Here is a 24,369-nt window from a genome sequence, read left to right as displayed (position 1 = left end):
TTCCACTGACCTAAAGGGATGGGCATGGTGCCTGCCTGTCCCCTGCCTGGGCTGCTCCCATGCTCAAACAGTGGAAAGTGGTGCTAGAATCGGTCACAGCTGCTCATAAAAGATCCAGAGCGATTGCCTTCAGATCTCCATGTCCCTTTGCACTTGGTGAGAGCTAGCTGAGGAAGGTAGTGTCTGTGGATAGGTGCTCTTTTGCAGATCCCAGGGGCCCTGGCAGCAGCCCCATCCTACTATACCTGGCTTGCAGCTGCAAAGTCCTTATCTGGTCTCTGAGAATTCTATAAAGTAGAATTGTGACCCCAGCTCAGAACTTCCAGGGCCTCTGGAGTGTGCACTCTTGGTTGAGAAGGGGGAATTGTTTTGAGAGAGTGTGTGCTAGCTGGTTAGCGTTGCCATCAGCTTGGAAGAGGGACCACAGGAATAACCCCCAGCCTCCAACCCTTCTTCACTTTGGCCTAGGCAACACTGCAGTTCCAATGCATTGCTTTTATTCAGCTACTCTGATCTACTTGGGAGGCTGAGGCAGGAGAGTCACTTGAGCACGGGAATTCCAGGCTAGCAACATCTCAAAAAGGGAGGGTTTATATCTCCACAAAATACAGCATGGCCTAATCAAAGTTTTAAAGTTTTGCAGGATACTAACTATATTCAGTACACAAATAGGTACTTGTTTAGTTGTGGTTCTGGTTTGTGATTGTCTCACATCACTCATCTGGCCTCCAATTCACTATGTAGCTAAAGGTGACCTTAAACTCCTGTTCTTCCTGCCTCTCCCTAAGTGCTGGGGTTACAGCTGTGCCTACCCTGCCTGCTTGATGCAGTGCTAGGGATTAGAACTAGGGTTTTCAGATGTGTAGACAAGCACTCTATTGACTAACCTGCATTCCGGCCCTAGGTATGGTGATGGTGGTGCTGTTTTTAATGTTTTCCTCACAAACTATTCTAGTTACTGTTTTTTTTATTCCAGGTGTTCATTTATTTTTGTGTGTGTTCATGAATGTGTTTATGCATTCTTCGGTGTGAGTATAGAAGTCAGAGGACAGTCTATACGGGTTCTAGGGATGGCATTCAGATCATTTTGGTGGCAAGCACCTCTACCATCTGAGCTGTCTTGCTGGCCCTAGGTTTTTGTTTTGTGTTTTGGTTTTTCCAGACAAGGCTTTTCTGTGTAGCCCTGGCTATCGTGGAACTCTTACAGACCAGGCTGGCCTCCAACTAAGTGATCTGCCTGTCTGCCTCCCAGTGCTGGGAGTAAAGGCCCGCGATACCACGCCCAGCTCAAGGCATTTGTGTTAATACTGTATTTTGGAAGGACCTCTTGTGTGTTTGGGAATTATATCTGATATGCACAGGGTGAAGCTGATTAGCAGCCAGACCACTGAGCTGTTTCTGCCATGCCCTGAATCAATGACTCTCCAGTACCTTTTGTAACAACTATTCCACCATTCCCACATCGGAAATAAACATCAGGGCTGAAGACTGGAGTTTTAGCTTCAAAGTCATCACACACACACACACACACACACACACACACACACACACATACACACACACACTCACACACTCACATCCACACACACTGGTGCTGGTGAACATTATATAATTATATATATATATAATATTCTTGCTTGGGTTTTTTTTGGAGGGAGTGGTAGATAGCCTCTTCTATTCCAGGTTTTCCTAGAACTAGCTCTATAGGGATGATGACCTTGAACCGCTGACCCTCTGGTTCCTACTCCCAAATGCTAGGATTACAGGTGTGCCACCACCCCTAGCTGCTTTTTTTTTCCTTCTTACATTAAAATGTTTTTAGTGTCATCAAAGAAGAGAGTACAAGACTAAACTATGTTCCTCATTCAAAGACCCCATCACATTCTGTTTCCCTCAGAGCTCTTCACAGAATTCCATACAAAAACAGTGCTGTTTTTAGTTCCTGGTTATTTCCAAACTAGACTACACATTCAGGAAGCAGGGGCAGTCCTTTCCCCAAACCCTGAAATGAAAAGATGAGAACTAATGAAAACAGGGTGATAGCAAAGTGACTGGTAGGCCCAGGACTCAGGTGACAGGAGAGCCATTCATAGGTCCTGTCATCCCCACGGCCCCCCGAGCTGCCAGGCCCTCCTTCAGAAAACACTCTAAAGGTACTAGGTGTGATGTGTGTACTTTCTCTAGTTTACCTCTGAAATTTGCCAGAATAAAATTTGATTAATGAAGCTATGTATAGAGTAGCCACGGTTACCCTCTGTTACAAGGTCAACTACAGTCTAAAAGTATTGATGAAAAGCTGGAGGCCTCGATTGGTAGACTGCATGCCTAGCACACACAAAGGCCTGGGTTTCTGGAACCACATACAACTGAGTGTATGATGCACATCTGTAAGCCCAGCATTTGGGAGATGGAGCAGAAGGAGTAGACATTGGAGGCCTATCTCAAAAAAAAGTCCAGAAATAAGCATTCTGTATGTTTGTTATTGTTGCTTTGTATTTTTAAGTTACATTTGTCTGTGTATTTGATGGGGATATGCTCCACAGAGCATAGATGGGGACAGAGGACAGCTTGTGGGAGTCTTCTCTTCTTCCACTCTGTGGGTCCCAGGATCACACTCACATCTGGCATGGCTGCACCTCACCCCTGAGCCATCCCTCTAGCCCAGGGCTTCTGGGTTTTGACTCTTAGGTTCTCCAGAAGTGCATTTCTTTCTTTCTTGGTGTGTTTTGGAGGCAGGGTACACCCATATTCGTGTCCATGCATACATGGGTGCACAGTGGATGCTCATTAGGGTGCAGAGGAGGGTGTTGGGTGTGGCTGGCCCTCTCTGTCACTGTCTGGTGTATTCCCCAAACAGCCTCTTATTGAACCTGGAGCTACTCTGTACCCAACCGCAGCACTAAGGTTACAGTACAGGGACACATGACCACACAGATTTTTATGTGGGCTCTGGAGATTTGAACCTAGGAGCTCATGTTGTGCATCAAGATTCTTACCTTCGGAGCTATCTTCCCACCATTCTATAAATTATAAACAACTTTTATTGCAGTATTCTGTCTGTAAGTGTTGTGTTTTGTTATTGTTAATCTCTACTCTGACTAATTTATAAAGTAAATTTGATTACAAGTATGTAAATGAAGGACAATGCCTCTCCATGATTCTAGACCTTTGAGGGTCTTGCACTGTGTCCCCAGTAGACAAGAGGAGATGGGTACAGGAGCCTTTTCATTTGCTAAGCTGTTTCTCAGGCTGGTAACTGGGGCGTTTATCAGAGGCAAAGCCAGACTAGCTCCTGTCCCATCATTCCCAGGGCCGTGATCATGTGGGGAACCCTGACAGTTCCTTCCACTCACCACCACACTGAGTGAAGCAGGCTTTGTGGGACGGCCCAACCACTCTCAGGGCTACCGTTTCTCAGCTGCTTGTCAGCATCTAAGGTGTAATCAAGGTAGAGTGTGGCTGTGCTGTCCCCCAGAATGGGAACGTACTCAGCATACCCAGAGCTTGGATTTCAGGTGCTCTAGCATCAAGGGTGATGCTAGTGTACTGTAGGTAGGATAAAGTGAGCAAAGATGGCCTGCTTCACACCATCTCAAGACTGCTGCACGCAGAGCCTCTTTCCCTTCCAAGCCTCCGGGTCCCCTCCTGTGACAACCATTTCACACAGACATGGAACTGTCTAATCAGGACACGCACCATTTTCCAGACTTGCCCAGGCAGCAGTGACCTAAATATTACTCAGGGTGTCTAACATCTCGCCCCAGAGGAAGATTGCCTTTGGTTTGATTGTTTTCATGCTAATGAAGTCGGGCCAGTAATTCCAAGTCTCCTTCTAGATGGCTGAGTCACTTGAGGCTATGAGTTAGTCCTTTAGAAAGCACTGCTATGGTGTCTTTATTGAATTATTCACTTTTCAAGAGAATCACTTGCACGCCTACTCAGTCCCATTTGTTGTACCATTTTTAATTGATATATATGAGATAAATGAATATAGGAAAGGAGGGATTGGTGGAAATGAACCCACCTGCTTATGCCGGCCAGATAGAGTCAGTCTTTGAAAAATGTGACTAAGCCACTTCTAAGCCAAGGGATGTAACAAATGCAGTAGCAGATTGTTCAGCTGTCCCCTCCACCCCCCCAACTCCTCAACCTACTCCAACCCCCCACTCCCTACCCCCACCCCTGACACTGTAGGAAGTAAATAAGACCTGCATTAGAAGTCACTAAAGCCATAGACACACACAGCAGGGAAGTTCTTCTGAACTGCCCACCTAGGTGGGAGCTGCAATTGACCATCTACTAGAAGTGTGTCTGCACTCAAGTCACACCAAATTTGGCAAGAAGCCATATGAGGACACTTCACATTGAAATCTCTTAGAATGCTAAGGACAGGCATGTGAAAGCTTCTCTTGGGTCCTTAAATCAAGTTAGTGATCACTGAGAAAATGAGGATTCTTTGTGGCACACAGGAAAAGCACACATGTGGCTTGAAAAACCCACATTCCAGCCAGCAAGCTCCAGACTGAATCAAAAAAGTCATTTCTGGGAACTTTAAAAAATATAGAAAAAGAAAGGGTGTGCACACACTGAGAGTGTAGTCAGATGGACTTGAGTCCCTGAGGGCCTGTGATGTGTCCACCCTCAGTAGCTTGGCCAGTGGCTTCTGTGATGTGGGATTCCTGAATAAGAAGACTGGACCTCAGTCACTGGCCCTCTCATTATTGTGCCAGAAATAAATGCCCTGTCCGAGGGGAAAGGAAGTGAGGCTTCATGGAATATGTCCTCTGTTGGAATACTGTTCTGCTTGCCTGACGTGATCACTGTGTCCTCATTCTGTAGCACAGGCATTAAGTAAGAATCTGAAGATTGATGCATTATGTACTCGTTTAAAATAGCAAATGCAGAATAGAAAAGGCAGAGCTGGTGGGCAGCATGCAGAACATATTGACAGGAGGCTTGCCTAGCCTCTGTTCTGTAGCAGCATGAAAGTGTGTGCTGGGGGAGGAGGGTGGTATTTTCCATGAATAGTGCTCCCAAGGTAGAGGCTCCCTGACCACAATGAGACCAGGTACATGCTTAGCTGACATCACTAAGTGCAAATACTTCCATTCTCAAACAGGTGCTAGAGAGTGGGCCGTTGTTCCTTTTCCTCTCAGTGTCCTGGGGTTGCTTTATGAGTTACTCTATTTTAACCTCTTTGAATTCCCCCTTAGTACAAAAATCCCCAGTTACTTGCTCCCTAATGCGGTTACCCATGGGTTACACTTGCCTAGGTGGGCAGCAAAATTTAGTGACAGTGAAGTGGAAATTTTATAAAAAGTACCAGATTATCAGTGCTGAGAGGAAAGCACCATCCTTTGTCAGCTTGTATGGGATTTTAAAATACCCAAGAACAAGTTAAAAGCACCTTCTGGAACCTACAAGCTTTCCCACCAAAGCAGCATGATGCTGAGTTGTCTCTTAGGAGGCCAGAGTGGTCAGGAAGAGGCCTGTGATGGGAGCCCAGGGCCCTCTCAGTCCTTTTTACTGAGGATAGAAGCCAGGGCCTTGTGTGTGAGGTAACCACTGAGCCACATTTTCAACTCCAGCCTTTGAATGTTTGACCAGCACTCCATGCCTGACTACATCCCTCCTGGAAGCACTCTGCCCCACTAGCAGCAGGAATATGACACGTGTCCATGCTATACTGCACTAGCTGCCCTGCACATAAGTTTCCCCTTCTAACTCTCACTGCAACCTTTGAGAGACAGACAGATATGTCAGTAGCCTTCACAGAGTTCCCAGAGCCAGTGAGCTGGAAGGGAAGGCCTGGGTTAGCTAATTCCAGACTCGGATTCTGTGGATTCCTACTGTGTCCTCTTTTGACTAAGATACATTCCCAGAAATACATAGAACCAGGAAGGCCCTGTCCAGTCTCTTCCTGCTGGACCATCTGATTCTGAGATATTTTACAGAAGCTCTAGAAGTTAGTGTCTCAGACTTTTCCAGGCTGTAACCAGTCTGGCACTCTGGCAGCCCTCAAATGGTGACTCGACTGTCATTCACCAAATTAGAACCAGCTGATTGTCACTGGACAACCTCTAAATTCTTCCAGATTCACCACAGTTTTGGATAACTTAAACCACCCTCTCTTCCTCCTCTTCTCCTTTTTAATGATTCTGTTCCTTCCAGAAGTGTTTTTAAAGCTCAGACACTTTCAGATAAAGATCACTGCAAAGGCTTAGCTCATGGTGATGGGCATGCCTATGGTCCCAGAACTCAGGAGACAATGGCAGGCGATCTGTGAGTCTGATATCAGCACCGTCTATATAACAAATTCCAGCCAGGGCTACATAGTGAGACCCTGTCTTAAAAACAACAACAAAAATGTAAATGAACAATATTGAAAATCATAGACTGAAGAAAAAACTCAGTGACTAAGAGCATGATCTTGCAGAGAACCTGAGTTCAATTCCCAGAACCCTCATCAAACACTTTACAACTGCTTGTAACACCAAGTCTCTGGCCTCCACAGGCACATGCACTTGTGTGCACGTGTGCACACACTCACACACACATATACACACACTTAACAAACAAGACAAACAAACAAACAAAAACCATAAACTAAGTTAGAAATTGGAAAGAGTTTGAAAAGGCCAAGAATGACCAACACCAGGTGGCTGGAGGCATAAGCCTGCCTGCAGCTTTGTTTTGGGTGTTGTTGTTTTTGTGGGTTTGTTTGTTTGTTTGTTTGTTTGTTTGTTTGAGACAGTTTCTCTGTGTAGCCCTGGCTGTCCTAGAATTCACTCTTAGATCAGGCTGGCCTCAAACTCAGAGATTCTCCTGTCTCTGCCTCTCTATTGCAGGAATTCAAGGTGTGTGCCACTACCCAGCTCATTTATTTGTTTGTTTGTTGTTTTCTTGGGACATGGTCTTATGTAGCCCTGGCTGATCTTGAACTTATTGTTCAAGACCTTAAATTCCTGATTCTCCTGCCTCCACCTTCTGAGTGATAGGATTACAAGTGTGCACCACCACACCCAACCCAACCTTTCATACACAGCATAGACCACTATAATACCTTTCTGATGAATTACTTATAACACAGTCCTTCTGTGAGATACACCTTCCTGAGTCACCCTTCTTCCTGTAAGGGAGAAAGGTGTGGGTTTTGTGTACTCCTGGGTCTGCATGATGCATAGTGAAACCCTGTGGATTTTCCAGAGCTGTCAGCGGTACTATCCTAACGCCGTCTTCTTTCTCTCTGGCTCCTTCCCCACCGCCCAAACTGAAGGTCTGGAGCCACGTTCAGCTAGTCAGCTGCCAAGTTCTCCCTTTCAGGCACTTCTCTGTTGACTGCCTTGCCCTTTTAATGACCTTGACCCTTTCTCCCCAACTTAAGTTTCCCAATTCATCTTCCTCCCTCGAAGTGCCCTAGTCACCTATTTTGTACATTATCTGTCTCATCTCTGTCAGTTCCCTGGACTGGTGATTCTCTTGATTATCAGCTGTATGCCAGGCATCCTTTTGGCACAAGGTCCCCTTCTCCCATAGAGCTTTCTTTGGAAGGGGATGGAAACGGTGACAGACATAAGCCAGCCAAGAATTCAGACAGGGGTGAGCACATGTAAGGAGATAAGCATTCTCATCTTCTCTACTCAGCATCCTCAAGGATTCTCACTGCCCACAGATTCAGCATGGACTTCTCACCTCTCAGCTACCTGCCAACCTGGCTGGGCTCATCTCTACCACATTCTCCCAAACCTGTGTGAATCCTGGACTCACTGCCTAAACCCCCCACCTACCCCCTATGGGCAGAGGAGATCCAGCCAAGTTCCAGGGGAGAGGGAGTTGGGACTTGAGGGATGTTATTAGTGACCAGTGGGTGAGTCACCATCAGCCCTGGCACACCAGTGTGTTTGGCACCTACTTCATTAGCTGGATCTTAATCCATGCCCATAGGGAGTCTGGTGCAGAACAGGTGCTGATTCTTCCCCTCACCAGAGTGCTGGGAGCCTGAGTTACGGGGAAGTGTATCTGCCTACAAAGCCATAGGGTCCTTAGCACAGTTCACTCCTAGGGTCCCCATGGCCCTGGCAGGGTCGCACTCTCTGTGAGAGTTATTTGTTGCCCATCTGCCTCCCTCCCCAGATTGGAGCTTCTGGAGAACAAAGGTTGTTTCATTGTTGGCCTGTACCCCAGAGCTCTCGCCTCACTGTGTAGAACAGCTTGTCAAGACCATGCTCAACCAGGGCCTGGGAGTCTGAATCCAGAGGATTAAGAGGTGGAAGTCAGCCTGGGCTGCACAGTGAGAACTTGTCCCACAAAAGAGAAACTAAACAGAAGAGACAGCCAGGGACTCCTGAGTTACTAGCAAACTTGTTTTGTTCTTAGTTCCCAACTTGTTCAGAAGGTCAATCCTTTAACCCGTGCCTGGTGAAGTATTATCCTTGTGTTCTTTGGGCAAGTCTTTTGACTATGTCCGTCCTTGGTGTATTTGTATGTGGACTCTTTGAAGTTCACCTACTCTCAAGAGGCAGGGACTGGGACTCACCTGGCTTCCTGTGAAGTCCTGTGACTCCGGCCACTGGTGAACATAACTCATGGTTTGGGAACAGTGTGATCGTGAATAAGCTTGGATGGATGTACCACTGTTCCTGACAGGCCACTGAGGTACATGCCCAGAAGAAATCGTGGGTGCTGGTCAGGTTCCATCCAGTCTTAGTTAGCACCTTCATTAATGACGTGAACAGAAAATAAATAAACACCAGTGTGCACAGATGGTGCTAACTGGAGGTGCTATGAACAGAAGTGCCGAGAAAGGAGAAATAGAAACGTAAGCAGGAAACAGCAAAGATGTAAAAATAAATAAATAAAAACCTCAGTACAGCAAAGTTGAAAAAGAGCTCTCAAATAGATACAGACTGCATTCCTCAGGACATTACACCAGAAAGCATAAAGAGATGTGAAGCTGAAGGAGAGGACAGCGCTGCCCATGGACCCAGGGCTTCTCCTCCAGAGCAGATGGGCTGCAGCAGGCGTACCAGTGAAGCCATGCTACCTGCACACCGAGGTGGACTCTGCTAGACTGCTGGACTTTCCCTCTTGTAGTAAAGGCTTTGATTGTTGATGGCTTGTTGCTTCTGGGCTTCTGTTGTGGTGGTGGTGGTGGTTGTTTGTATTTGAGAGAGATGTGGCCACAACTGCATCTTTGGAAGGTTACATTATGCCTGATATACAGCATTAATCCAGACATTTTGAGAGAGACAAAGGAATGAGCTTGAGAGAGTAACACACTGTGGAGTTCAAATGGAGCATTCCCACAGCTGCAGCTCTGAAGGGGCGGGGTAAAGCATGGCTCCTGCCCGCCCTGGCAGGGTGGGTGCAACCTCCAACATGTCTTCACCCTCCTTGCCAGCAGAGAGCTGCTGGGTACACACAGAACAGGGACTTTTACCTTTTAGTTGACAGAAACAGTGCCTGGGAATATCTACAAAGCAATGATCTTCCCCACAAAATGTGTCCTGAGGGACCGGATGTGAAGCTCAGTGGTCCTAGCACACAAGGACCTGAGTTCAGTCCCAGCACTGAAGAGGGAGGAAAGGTACCCCAGGAAATCAGAAACTGCATACACACTCTCCAGACACCAGGAGAGTACCCCTTCTGACAGCATCACCTGTGTCTAGAAGCATCTGTCTTCTGGAAGCTGAGGCATGGAAGGAGCAAAACCCAACAGAAAAAAGGCAAGAGAGGTAAGCAGGCCACTACAGGGTCATTGCTGCAGGTCAGTGTCCAATCCCAGAAAGAGCCAGTGGTAAAGGTGTGGCCGTGAGTCAGTGTCTAATCCCAGGGAAAGCAGGTATGGGAGTTGTGGCCATGGGTCATCATCCAACCACAGCCACAGATGGAAGTGCCTTTTTCCTGTGACTCACCAGGGCTGAGAGCTGGTGAATTCCATGCTGCAGCTCACCACAAGGCTAAGAGAGCACTTAAGTGCAGATGAAGAGAATGGAGGTTGAAAGTGTCTCTGGAGAGGCAGATACTCTGGACATGCCATTTCCCAGCTTTGAGAAGTTGACATAAGCTTCTGCTTCCTCTTCTATGATAGGAAGGTAATGGCAGTCCACATGACAGCTTTGGAAGGATTAAATGAGATGACACATGTACAGTGCCTAATGCAGCACCTACTGCAGGATAAATCCTTAATAAATGGATGATTTCCAAACCCCGCCCCATCCCAAGACCCCTAACAGTTAGCCCGAGGCATGCTGCCAAGTAGCCAGCAGGCAGCCTAGTGATCACTGGAAATACAGCCCTTGGTAGCGTACACTAAGAAATGTGCAGTGTCCACTCATCTCCATCAACCCTCAGGATGTAAGAACAGCATGTTCATCGATATCATGTTCCAAACTCCATCAGTTGTGCTGTATAAAGTGATGGTGGTGGAGCATCTGTGAGACCCTTACTCAGCCCTGCTGCTGGGGAAAAATCTACTCACTCACATAGTCTCCATCCTCCCAAATGTCTTATCTCCCTTAGAATCTCCTTAGAAAGGAGGCATTTCCTGGGCATTAAGGCTTACAGGGTAAGTAGATACACTGTGTGGGAGCCTCCAAGTCTCAAAAGGCACCTGTGAATAGTGAGTGTCCCTGTGCCTCTTCACACTACATATAAACGTTCCCTGGCACAGAGCAAGGGGCCAGAAGCACACATGTACCTCCCCTAGCCACCTCTGGACCCACATCTGGATCTGATGGCTCCCCCACCACCATCTGCCCACTCAACAGCCCTACTTGAAAGTTGCATAGGTGTTGGCCATATCTTCTGGGTAGTTCATATTTCTCATAGTTCAATTAACTCCAACTGCTTGCTTGCTTCCTTCCTTCCTACCTTCCTTCCTTCCTTCTTCCCTTCCTTTCTCTCTCTCTCTCTCTCTCTCTCTCTCTCTCTCTCTCTCTCTCTCTCTCTCTCTCTAAGGCAAGGTTTCTCTGTGTAACAGCCCTGGCTGTCCTAGAACTCACTCTGTAGCCCAGACTAGCCTCGAACTCATAGAGATCCACCTGCCTCTGCCTCCCGAGGGCTGGGATTAAAGGTGTGTTCCACCACCACCTGACAATCCAACTGCTTTCTTAATCTTTTCCTTGTTTAAAAAAAAAAAAAATCATCCACAGACACTGGTGTGCTCCTAACCTGTGTCAGACCCTGTTACAGGTATTCTTGATAGGGCATGGGCAGTACTCAGTGCCCACTGCTCAGGAGCACAGACAGCGATGACATCATATTCTGAGATAGACTCCAGCCTGCATAACTAGGTTTGACTCTGTGACTCCTCTGCCCAGAGTCAAACCTCCTCTGCTCTGTGACTCCAGGCAGGTTCTAAATCTCCTTGGGCCTTGTCTCTGAAGACTGAACCTGCCTCCCGTCGTGAGACTGTCAAGAAACGATGTTTACAACGCTCCTGTGTCCTCTGTCCTTCTTAGTCTGACAGGCTGGGTGACAAACAGAAGCCTGTTCTCACAGCTCCCTCTATGTCCAGCTCAGAGCGCACAGTTAGGTTCCGGTGAGGGCTGCCTCCTCATGTCCTGACATGGAGGGAGGCAGAGAGCAAGCCGTGTCTCTCAGATCTCTAAGACCCCACTTTCGGCCAGGGGTGCAGCCTAGTGGTAGAACAAGTGCTTATCTCTAAACACATGTTTAGGGTCAAGATGTTGGTATTAATTTGGTACAACCCAGAGCATCATTCCTTTGATTTTACTGCATTTTTAAATTGTCAATTTCATTTATTATGCGTATGAATGTTTTGCCTATATTGTATGCATGTGTCTGGTGCCTAGAGAGGTCAGATCAGAAGAAAGCCTTGGATCCCCTGGATCTGGGTTTACAGATGGTTGTGAGCCACCCTGTGGGTGTTGGGAACCAAACCTGGGTCTTATAGAACAGCCAGTGCTCTGGCCCACTGAGCCATCTCTGCAGTCCAATCATTGTGATTTACATACTTTTTTTTTTTTTTTTTGGTTTTTCGAGACAGGGTTTCTCTGTAGCTTTGGAGGCTGTCCTGGACTAGCTCTGTAGACCAGGCCGGCCTTGAACTCACAGAGATCCACCTGCCTCTGCCTCGTGAGTGCTGGGATTACAGGCGTGCACCACCACTGCCTGGCTCTTTTTTTGTTTTTGTTTTTGTTTTTTGTTTTTTGGGTTTTTTTTTTTTTGAGACAGGTTTTCTCTCTGTAGTTTTGAAGCCTGACCTGGAACTCACTCTATAGACCAGGCTAGCCTTGAACTCATAGAGATCTAACTGTCTCTGCCACCTGAGTGCTGGAATTAAAGGCATGTGACACCACCACCCAGCTGTGATTTATATATCTCTTTAAGTAGCTTAGAGTTAAATATTTTAGGTCAACCTGGGAAATACCTTTAAACAGTTTATCTATTTAAACAATTTATCCATTTTGTACAGTTTATTACATTTATATATTCAAGATTATCTATGAATATTGTATATGGTTGTGCATTCTTTTTTTAAGTTTTCATTTATGTGTATGTTTACACATGCATGAGCATGTTAAAGAGGTCAGTTCTCTCCTTCCACTTTGTAGATTCTGGGAACTGAACTCAGGTTGTCAAGCTTGGCATCCATCACCTTGTTGGCCCAGCTTTAAACCTATATACATATTTATATTAATATATTACTTAAATTAATATATATATATTATACATGTGTGTCTTAGGGTTTCTATTGCTGTGAAGAGATACCATAACCATGACAACTCTTATAAAGGAAAGCATTTAATTGGGGCTGGCTTACAGTTTCAGAGGTTTAGTCCATTGTCATCATGGTGGGAAGCATGGCAGCATGCAGGTAGACTTGGTGCTGAAGCTGAGAGTCCTTACATCTTGATCCAAAGGCAACAGGAAGTGAACTGTGACATTGGATGTGGCTTGAACATGAGACCCACCTCCACAGTGACACACTTCCTCCAACAAGGCCATACCCACTCCCTTTGGGGGCCATTTTCTTTCAAACCACCACAATATGTTTTTTTTGAGATTATAATTAGGCCATTTCTTCCTTCCCTTTCCTCCCTCCAAACCTCTGTTATACCCCTCCATGTTCCTTCAAATGCAAGGCCTCTTTTTTCACTGTTATTGTATGCATAGATGTATATACTTATATCTACATATATATTCCTAAATATAACCTGTTGCGCCTGTATAATGCCACGTGTCCAGGGCTGACCATTAGGCCTGTACTGCACAACCAGTTGCTGTCCTTTTCCCTTTCCCATGCCCACCTTTCCCACGCCCAGCTTTCCTCAGCTGCCTAGAGTTCTTTGTGGAGGGTTGAGGCCTTGTAGGCCTTTCCCCACGCAGTTGACATGGTGTCATCCTTGTTCCACTCACGTTTGGGTGGTCCTGTTGGTGAGACTTTGTTCTTCTCGTGTTTCTTAGGTTCTTTTGTTCCCTGCACCTTCCCCTGGGGAGGCCAGGTTTTCGTCGTTCTCCTTCTTGGAGAGTTAGTTACCATTGCAGCCTCTGTCCGTATTTCATGTGATCTTTTTCTCACCTGTGTTCCTGTGAAGAAAGCCCAGAGTCTACCCTCCTCCTCCCCATCCTCCAAATAAAAGGAGTTGGATGGAGTGTTCACTGGGACACCCTGCTGTCTTCCATGCTGCTGGCCTCCAGGATTTTAGCTCCACATTGTCCCAGAGCCTGTGGATTCTATTTCCCACTCCTAACACTGTCTTAAGCCACCAGGGAGGTGCCACGTTCACTATAGTTCTGAGGAGAGCCGCAGGTCCCGCCCCATGAACTGTATGGTCTGGGTTTTCCCGTTTCCCAGCCCTGCTGCCCTGGACCCTCTAGACCCTATCACCTGCCGGTCCCGAGGTGATCACACAGCAGCTGAGCCTGTGTGAGGAGACCATCAGTCCTCTGCACTTGGCCTTGCCTCTGGTGGTCCACAGTGGCTTTACTCCTCAGAGACACAGAGGGCTGGAGCCCCGTCTCTACTTGTTCCCCACGGGTTCTCTCCACTCTGGAAGACACAGATGGGCAGCCCATGGCGTGTGCAGACACAGGCTGTGTCCTTGCTTCTCATCTGTGGTGCTGGCCATGACTCTGCGCAAGCCAGCACTTTGGGGGCCCCAGCCCAGCCTTCCACTCTGGCTGCCCGTCTCCTCCCTTCCCCTGCCTCCTGGAAGCTGGCTTTTTTATTCCTTTAACATCCACTGTGGCTCCCATGCTCTCTGTAGATCCCTCCAACACTGAGACACTTGCAGCAGCAGGAGCTGGCCTTGCCAGGCCTGTCCTTTCCTGGGATGAGCACAGCAGAGCTCCACACCCCAGGCCTGTGACCCCACTGGAGAGAGAGCTAGGAGGAATGGCAGGCCCCCTGGGTGCCTGTTCCAGACTGCTCACAGCATGGAGGATGTGTGGAATGTATGTGAAGCAAGCAGGGTTTAGGACAGAGAAGACAGAAACCAGTTGGGCAACAAGGGTCACCAGAGGAGGCTGAGACAGCGCAGTCTGGAGAACTGGCTCTGGTCTCCGAGGCAAAGAAAGCTGAGCTGACAACTTCCTGCTGTTGGCCTCTATGAGGGGATGTCTAGGCTGGGCTCTTGACAGGTTTGACAAGGGATGAGGCCCAGAGAGAGTGCTCAGTTTGGCTTCATGTGAAGACTCAGTTGCCTGTGGAGTGTTGAGGGGTCTTTCAGAAGAATGTGCTGGAACCTCATGCTTGAATGTGGACAATGGCTAGGTCTGTCATTAGAACCACCTGGGTGGGTCTCACCACTGTGTGGTGACAAAGTCTGATGAATGTGCAGCAGTAACCGAGAATGAGAAAATAAAGCCAGGAAGATACCTGCAAGAGGCCTGTTTAACCTGGAGACTCAGCCGGGATGCCACCTCCTTGGGGAAATTCACCTCAGCCACCATGACCAGGCCTCTTCTGTGTGGCCCGGTCCCCAGTCAGGTGCAAGAGTTGGCTCTCCAGGCCCATTGATGTACACTCTCTGGACCAGTGGTTCTCAACCTGTGGGCCGCAACCCCTTTGACAAGCTCCTATCTCCCAGAATATTTACATTATGGTTCCTAACCATAGCAAAATGACAGATATGAAGTAGCAACAAAAATCATTTTATGTTGGGGGTCACCACCACATGAGAAACTGTATTCAAGGGCCGCAGCTTTACGAAGGCTGAGAACCGCCGCTGCTCTGAACAGTGCACAGCACGCCCTGAATACGCAATGGGAAGAGTCGTGTAGACAGGGAGGAGATGGGGCTTAGAAGCACCTAACGAGAAGGAAGGACATGATGAGCGTGGAGTGGGTTCCCCTGCCTAGGTCTAGACACCAGAGCAGCTCAGGCTAGGGCAGAGGCAGACCCTGGGCATGGGTGCAGCCCTAGTGTGCCCAGATGTTTCATGACTGCTGTGTGGTTTTGCCTTGTCCCTTACAGCTGCACATACAGAAGGACTCCAGGGACAGGAAGTGCAGCACCCTGTCTCCAGCCTCCCCTGCTCACTTTAGAAGCAGCTCTGGGTGCAACCCTGACCAAACAGAAGTAGCCTTTCCCCAGCAGGGTATTGCAAAAGCTAACCTGAGGCTCCGTCAGCAGGGAAACCTGCTTCCCCAAACAAAGCACACAGGAAAGAGCTAGACATGCAGTCCTCAGTGTGAGCTAGAGTGTGTACTTAATGTCCTAGGGACAGCCAGTGAGGTATGGCTCTGGGGTGGGGTGCACAGCATGTGAGACTTGTCATCTCTTTGGGACCATCTCTCTCTGGTCATGTCCTGTGACCGGACAGCAGAGCTTCACAGGGGCACCCCGGTCCCTCCCAAAGTCCAAGGTCAGGCACCCTACCGGACTGCCTGCAATCTCCTGGGCCACTTTCTTGGGTTGGCGTCAGTCTAGAGACTGCATTTCCCAGCTGGCCGGGGGCCTGGACAAGAAGGGACATTCTTCTGGGCTGATTCAGCTCCTGGACACACACGGTTGTCCCCTTTGTGCAGGGCCTGTGGGTGCACAGCTATCATTGGGACCATGTTGGCTTGTCACGCTGATCCATTCTTACCCCAGCTGCTCTCCTGAGAAGACAGGAGTCTAAGTGAAAAAGGAAAGAAAGTCACTTGATCAGGGGCCATTTGCCTGCAGTGATGGCTGAGAACAGATGACATGAGATCAAAGTCCCCAAATACCACAGTTTGCTGAGGCACTAAATCCTGTAACAGAAGCTGGGGTGGAAAGGCCCCTCCCCCTCAGCAGCTGTCATTTGGCTTGGCACACCATCAGAGGGAGATACCCTGTCTTCCTGTCCATTCTCTGTTCAAATGAAGAAAGAACTCTGATTCTGTAAAGACCCCAGTGTGTGCTGGAGCTCAGGCCAGAGCCAAGGCACGGCTCCCATGGCAGCACACTCTCCTACACACCAGCTCCAGGGTTGCACGAAGAAGCCTCCTGCTGGTTTGGCTATTTTGAGACAGTCAAACTTACAACAGTCCTCCTGCTTCAGCCTCTGAATGCTGTGGTTAAAAGTATGGACCACTGTGTTCAGTCTTCCTGTACGTCAGTCATCTGGTTAATAAGAACTTCCTCTAAAGCTGGGCATGGTGGTGCATGCCTTTAGTCCCAGCACTCGGGAGACAGAGGCAGGTGGATCTCTGTGAGTTCAAGGCCAGCCTGGGCTATAAGAGTGAGTCCCAGGACAGCCAGGGATATACAGAGAAATCCTGTATCAAAATAAACAAACAAATAAATAAATAGATAAAAATTACCTTAAAACCTTGTTTTCTCCTTTTTGTCCTCTAAACCCTATTGTAGAAAAACTCCCACATTGAACAGCGTATCTACTGTGGATACTTCTCCTACCCCAAAAGGAAACCTCCTAAGCGGCCCTGCCTCCCTTGCCCCTCCCTGATGCCCCTTGAAATACCTAAGCTACCCTGTCTCTGTTGATGTGTCTAGTGGGGTATTTCCTCTAATGGGTCTTACAGTGTGTGGCCTGTTGTCGCTGGCTTCTTTCAAAGTTCACTACTGTATTGATCCTCTACTCCTTTTATTGCTGAATAATATTCCACTGAACAGTAATATCCTTGTGAATGGACATACCACACTTTGTTGACCTGTTCAACCATAATGGACTGCCTTTTGTAAACACTTCTGCAGTGATAACTGGCATACAGAGGTGTTGTCTGAACACCCGTTCTCATTTCTCTTTGGCACATACCTGGGAGGGGATTCCCAGTTCACGTGATGGTTGTTTAGTATACTGAGGCACTGTGAAGCTGGAGCCAGACTTCCCTTTGCACATGCAATGCGTGGGTGGCAGCAGAACCCTCCAGAGATGCTTCTCTCTGCCCCATTGTTCTGTTATGAACTCACCTCCCTCCTCTTCCGAACTCTACAGCAGCCTCACAAAGATGGCGGGGCACCAGGTCATTCAGGGCTATGCCAAGGAAAAGAGCAGGAGCCTGGGGACATCCCATTTATCACAGTGACCACACCAAGTACTTCTCTTCTGAGGAGCTGCCTGCCTCCTGGGACTGTCCCATTCCACAGGCCATCTGGCCATCTTGCGTGTGGAATGAGCTTCTTGAGTGAGTGTTTGAGGCTAGGAGGACCATGACCAGTTGAGCACACTGCCCCTCCCCGCACCCCACTGTGAGGCTGTAGTAACTATGAACAAAGTGCTGGGGGTGGGCTGTCTGCAGTGCACTGAGGCCTGTGGTGGCATGCTGGCCCAGAACCAATAACCTGGCTAGAATTGCCCATCAGTAAAAGGAGCCCTCCTGGGCCTCCAGGCACAGTGTTCCAGCCCCTCTGAGACCCCTCACCCTCCAGGAACCTGTATTCCAAACATGGAGAGTCGAGCCGTGCAAATGGCATAAGGGCCCCCACACCTGTCAGGTTGAAACACAAGCTGAGGATGCACAGGATATACAGCGCCAGGCAGGGGCTGTTGAAAACAGAGGCAGCCATGTGGTTTATGAGCTACATGAACATGTGCAGAGAACATAAGCCAAGTCTGTAACAGTGGCTCTCCTGGAGGTCCTTAGCACTTGAGTGAAGGAGTGCAGCTCCCAGAGACAGAGCGCACAGCCTTCTAAATGGCCTTTGTGCATTGGTCCCCAGCCTGCGAGCAGCCTCACAGGGTACAGGAAAAGACCCTGTCTCTAAACATACACTACTTTTCTGTATTCCTAGGGCTTAGCACCTTGAGGAAAATACTGGGTAAAAGCTGGAAAGCAGATGGTGGGATGATGGTGATGGTGATGATGATGATGATGATGGTGATGATGATGATGATGATGGTGGGATGATGGTGATGGTGATGATGATGATGATGATGGTGATGGTGATGATGATGGTGATGATGATGATGGTGATGGTGATGGTGATGATGATGGTGATGATGATGATGGTGATGGTGATGATGATGGTGATGATGATGATGGTGATGGTGATGATGATGATGGTGGGATGATGATGATGATGGTGATGGTGATGATGATGGTGATGATGATGATGATGATGGTGATGGTGATGGTGATGATGATGGTGATGATGATGATGGTGATGATGATGATGATGATGATGGTGATGGTGATGATGATGGTGATGGTGATGAAACAACTCTTGTCCCCACCACAGCATGGTGAAGAAGAGAATCTCACAGCACCTCATGGCTGTAAGAGACTCACAGGGGCTCAGGCAAGCCCAAGAGCCCATATGACCAGAACCCAGACCTGTAGCCCCATATTTAAAGATCCCAAATGGATCAAAAGTGATCTCATGGGCTTAGAACACACTACCCAGAATCTAGGATGGAGGGTTGGGTGCAGTGGCTCATGTCTGTAACCCCTGCATCAGGACGATGAGGCAGGAGGATTGATTATGAGTTCAAGGCCAGCTTGACCTATGTATAGCGAGATCTCATCTCAGAAGGAAAAAGTGGGTGGGATAAAAGACGAGGGAGGGGTGCGGAGGCATGGCGTGAGTTCTTTCCTAATGCGTCCTAATTGGTTCTCACTCCAGGGAGGGTGATGCTTGATGTTTGACACAGGATCTGTGTGGTTGGGGTAGGGGTGGCAGGCCCAGAAACATGGCTGGGTGTGGCAGTGAGGACAAGCCTCTCCTGTCTGTACTTGGCCCTTCTCTGACTATGTCCCATGTCACCAGAGGATCAGGACACGGCCACTCCAGCAAGCTCCCTGGGGCAGGTTGAGGGTCAGCTCTGGCCGTGGAGGGAGAGAATGACCAGCCACTTTCCTGGGCCGGGAGAGAGCTCCTCCTTGGGAGCTGGGGGCCACCCCAGGCTGGCACACAGATGGTAGCACGCCAGAGAAAGAGGGGCCCAGAGCTGTCTGCATCATAATGCAGAAGAGTCCACTTCCCCGGCTCCTGCCTTCCTCCTCACAGACGACCTTCCTCCAGCAGCACCCTCTGGAAGGGAGGGAGGCCAACCTCAATGGCCCATGCTTGGGCCTCCCAGGAGTCGTTCTGCTCATCTCTCTGCTGGGAAGTCCCTGAGAAAGGGGACTGTCCCCCACTCCCCTCTACCTGTCTTCTATCTCAGCCAGTTTTACTCTATACTGCCTGGGGACTGACTGGTTAGCTGGGACAAAAAAAACAGGGAAGGAAGGAAAGCAGGAGAGAGAGTCTGTGGCCTCTTAACCTCTGCTCTCAAGATTCGTCCTAACACGCCCAGGATGCTCTCCCCACCTCTCGATGTCCCCCACCAAAACTAGAGCCGTCCCCAAAAACCCAAAAGAAGAGGAAGGATGGAGACCATGGCCACCCTGCTGATGGCACTCTGGCCAAGGGACCAGGCTGAGAAAAAGGCTCCTATTGGGAGGGCCCACTGCAGCATCAGGAACATGGCCAACATGCTGGTGTTTCTCTGCATGTTAGTTGCTCAAGCTGACACAGATTATGGCCCCTCTCAAGCCCATTCCCAGAGAATCTGAGAGAACCCAGTGTGCATACTGCTTTACTGGCCCCACCAGGAAGAAGAGGGCAGGATGGTGGCCCCCAAAGGACTTGAGTAGAGCAGGACCCAAAAGCCCTGGGTTGACAGGAGAAACGGGGTGGCTGACAGACTCGGGAACCATCTTGTTCAGAGGCGCTCTTGGAGCTGGCACTTTGCCTGCTGTGGGCCAGTGTGAGGCCGCAGGGGACCCCCACACACCTAGGGCAGCCAAGAGCCATGTAGCTAACCTGCAGAGCCCCCTGACTCCCCAGGGAATGGAAAAGAACCTGAGTCTCTGCCTCTGATGGCTCCGCTATTTTTATGTCCAACTCTGGTTAAAAATATCTGTCTAAGCTCAGGTTCTAGCTGTGGCTGACAAGATATTAAGTATTTGGTACTTAATGCCCATATGTCTCTCCCGGTCCCATTTACTGCCTCCACATCATGGCTAATGAGGCAGGCAGGAAACAGCACCTTAACTTCTCCAACTCTGGGGCCTTCTGTAGGAGGTGCCACCAAGTGTCCCTGGACACCAAGTGTCCCTGGACACCATGCCCTGGGGTCAGTGCTGCAGGAAGCACCTGTGCCTAGCACATTGATCCCTCGGAGCAGTTGCATGTCATGCAGCCTGATCAGCATCTGAGCAACTGGGTCTTCTGGGCAGTGTGCTTGACAAGTACAGGGAAAGCTTGCGCAGGCCGGTCTCAACCCTGGCTTCCTACTGCAAGGTGGACATGGCCACTCAGTATTCATCATTCAATGCAGGGAGGACCTTAACCAGCTGTGCTGAGAGGATCCAGCCTGTTCACCAGCCTCATCAGCAACAGTGATGGAATCCCTAGGGAGGTAGAGAGACCAAGTGTTGCTGTCCATCCTAACTGGGAGCTCCTAAGGCAGCAAGCCTTCCTCTCTCCCCTCCCCACTGAAGAAAGCCCAGGTGCAGTGTGGGACTGCTGGCATGTGTGTACACACGCTGGGTGCCAGCCTACTCACAAGTTTCCCAGCTTTTGAAATAAGCAGCAGCTCAAGTACATTCAGCACAGTGTGCGTTGCTAGAGGCGAGGGCTCCTACTTCCACAGCATGGAGAGCACAGCAGGTCATCCCCAAAGGGGCCTCCAACTCAGTGAGGAAGCCCTGGCTGTGGTTCCAGGCTGACCCTGTTCAGGCCTCCTGGCTCTGTGGCGAAGCCTGGTTCCCCCAGCTCCAAAGTGGGAATAGCCTTCACGGGTAGAGTCAACTCAGACCTGCTTTGATTTGGTTGGTTGGGGTAGTGCCGGCGACTGAACCCAGATCCTCACACATGCTAGGGAAATGCTCTGCCACCGAGCTAGCTCTATCTCCAGGACTACTTCCAAGGTCTTATTTCAACACAGGGTGTCAGAAAGTTACCCAGACTAGCTGTAAACTCACTCTGTTGCCCAGGTTGGCCTTGAACTTACTGCCCTTCTGACTCAACCATCCAAGTAACTGGGATCACAGATCTACTGTACCCCAGGGCTTAGCCTCAGACCCACTTTTGATAGCCAGACTCCATGACAGGTAGCCAGCTGGATTCAAGGCAGACATTCCTTGCGGGGCTAGGAGGATTCCTAGTCTCCCTATTGGCAGAGATAACCGTCGTGAGTCAGAGCCCTGACACCCTGCCCAAGTGACTCAGCCCAGCCCTGGTGGCAATGGCACAGTCACATCCACCTCCCTGGTCCAGCAGCACACAGGGCTCCCTGGACGAGCAGGCCTGGCCAGCACCTGCTGGCCTCAGCACACACCTATCTCTTCCTGCCTCCTCTGGGCCCCTCCAAGCCTCTGGGGGCACCTGGAAAAAAAGCAGGTTGAATCCTGAAACTGCCACCTCACAGGAGCCTGGAAAATGGCAGGGCCCTGGGAGTTGCCAAGGAAACCACACGATTCTGTGTCTGCCCACTCACTGACTGCCTGGCCTATCTTTTCTCTTGCAGTGAGAAGCGCCACCTTCAAGTGAACGTCACCAACCCGGTGCAGTGCAGCCTGCATGGGAAGAAATGCACCGTCTCTGTGGAGACACGGCTCAATCAGCCACAGCCTGACTTCACCAAGAACCGCTCAGGCTTCATCCTCAGTGTGCCGGGGAACTGACTGCTGCACATCGGAGGCCTGGCACAAGGCCGGCCGGGCCCTTAGCCTCTCCATCCCACACATGTTCCGCCTCGCTCAGCATCCCAAGAGCCCAGCTAATTGCTGTATGCCCTCTACTACCACTAGAAATCAGCTTGCAAGGGCCTCCACTGGGCAGGGCTCCTTCCCTGAAGCCCCCTGCTCATGAGGTGTCCTGCCTGGCTCTCTGTCCCTGCCTCTGTTCTTGCAAATGTCCATAGTCCCTGCTCAGGAAACCAAAGTCCCTCTGCAGCCTCCTGGGCTGACAGCTAGACCACTTCTCACCTCACAGGCAACTGGATAGCACCTGCAGTTGGCCAAGGGCCAGTGACCACTGCTGACCCAGCAGAGGGATGGGTGGCCCAGAGCACAGAACAGTTCTCCAGCCAAACACACATTCTCCTAGAGCTTTGGATCCAGTGTCTGTGAGCAGAGGACTAGCCCTGCTCTGGGACCTCCACCTCATGCCTGCCTTCCCCCACATATCGCAGCCCTCGGGACCTAGCTCGGAGCCCCTCGGCACAAGCCGAACCCCTAGCAGCCAGCCAAAGGCAACAGGTGGACAGGTTGCCTGTGAAGCCCATCCCTCAGCATGTTCAGCCAGGGGTGGGGGTGGGGGTGGGGTATGGGGGTGTCTCTCCTTCCAGAGCTGGCCCTGGGAGATCTTTTGCCACCAAGGTCCCAGGCCTAGACTTCCTGACCACTTCTCCTATAGAGACCCTGCTGCTGCGGCCACTCAAGAACCAGTTATCTCAACCTCCTTTGTGCAGATGCCAGGCTGCTAAGCAGATGTCCCCTCCGCTCTGACCATACTGTCAGGACCTAGTAAGGAGGTGCAAAGAGAGGGCAGGACTCAGCTAGGCCCCTTCCCTAACTCCTCTAGCTGTGCCGCCTCCTCACTGGAGAACCCGGACTCGTGGGGAGCCAAAGTACACGGGACCCAGCTGTGGGAGGCGGAAGAAAGCTGCAGCAAAGAGCGTGGAGTCCTGGCACTGCAGGCCAGGCCAGGGTGCCCACCTATGCACATACCTGCCTGCTGGAGCCTGGCCCCTGGGCCCCACTGGAAAGAGCTGCCAGTTTGCCAGTGTCTGCCCAGCAAAGAGCAGGCCTGTTTCAGAGGCCTTCCTGAGACCCCTGCTCGCTGCCTCAGCCGCCGAGGAGGAGGAGGAGGAGGAGGCCGTGAGCAGTGCAGGCTTGCTATGAGAGCAAAACATGCAAGGCTGGGGGCAGCCAGCCAGCAGGAGTGGCGCGGCTTACAGAGCCAGGCCCACATTTTCTTCACTTTCCGCCAGACTCTGCCCCTGAATCCTCACCTTGCCACCCTAACCCACCAAGTGCCTGTGTGCCACCTCCCGTGCCTTGCCCAGGGCCTGAGGGAGTCACCTGGCTGACCAAGGTGGTTCCGGCCACCCGGCCTCATAACCCCTTTTGCAGAGCTGTGGGCCTTTTTCACTGCGGGCAGTTTGTCCTCGGGAAACTTTTCTTCCTCCCAGCGTGGTCAGCTGCCTGTGCAGGGCAGGGGTGCTGCCAGCCAGGCTGCCAATCGCCTGGAACTTCACCTCTCCTTCCCACTTGCTGCCCGTGTGTCGCTTTACACTAGATATACTTGCGTGTGTTCATGCACACCAAAGCAGGTCATGCCAAAAGAGTAGCGGTCAGAGGCAGTGGGTGGGGCTCCTCTCACCTCCTGATGTAGCCCGGGACCCCCTGACCCAGGCCAGACCCTTCCACTGAGGAACTGCCCTGTCCACAAGCACTTTCTTAGGACCTAAAAGTCCGTGTGTGGCCACTGAAGGGCCTGGAACTTGGGGTGTGAATGAGCACAGTTCGGGGAAAAGACAGGATACAGTGATTGTATGCATGGAGTGGGGGCTCTCGATTCTATGGTTGGTGCATATATTCCTATTTTCCATTAAATTAACTTTATTTCTAAAGCATATTTTGATTTACCATCAAGAGCAATAAAGCATTAAATCTTATTTTTAAAGGCATTCTGTTTATCATTGAAAATGGTGAAATTTTAGATAAGTCAACTGCCAGCTCAGAGAGTAGAATTAAGCACAGATCATGTAAAATGGAGATAGTTTGCCTGAAGCTTTCGAACAGCAAAGTCAGAAAGTAAGAAACAAGCTGTGTGAGAGAAGAGGCAACCTTGGAGTCCAATCGGGGCACACTCTTCCACCATTCTGGAGCTGCAGTTTAGAATCCTAAGGGAACACGTTTCTGAAATAGATGAACGTCCACACAAAAGATGGTTGCTATTCCTGCAGCTGCTGTTGGCCAGCA

At 49.8% G+C, this 24,369-nt stretch overlaps 1 protein-coding gene across 2 annotated transcripts in view; it reads left to right on the top strand.

Annotated features, from left to right (window-relative positions):
• Nucleotides 1-24,062, top strand: part of Myo1d (myosin ID) — a 298,063-nt gene extending 274,001 nt beyond the window's left edge. For both annotated transcript variants that reach the window (XM_036194795.1, XM_036194793.1), the window contains one exon: nt 21,909-24,062. In XM_036194795.1, coding sequence (XP_036050688.1) covers nt 21,909-22,065 — 157 coding nt within the window. In that variant the 3' untranslated portion in view covers nt 22,066-24,062. The remainder of the gene's footprint in view (nt 1-21,908) is intronic.
• The last annotated feature ends 307 nt before the right edge of the window (nt 24,063-24,369 follow it).

Source organism: Onychomys torridus, chromosome 8 (assembly GCF_903995425.1).
Source record: "Onychomys torridus chromosome 8, mOncTor1.1, whole genome shotgun sequence".
In the NCBI taxonomy this organism is placed as follows: Eukaryota; Metazoa; Chordata; class Mammalia; order Rodentia; family Cricetidae; genus Onychomys; species Onychomys torridus.
This window is presented reverse-complemented; position numbering and strand designations above follow the sequence as displayed.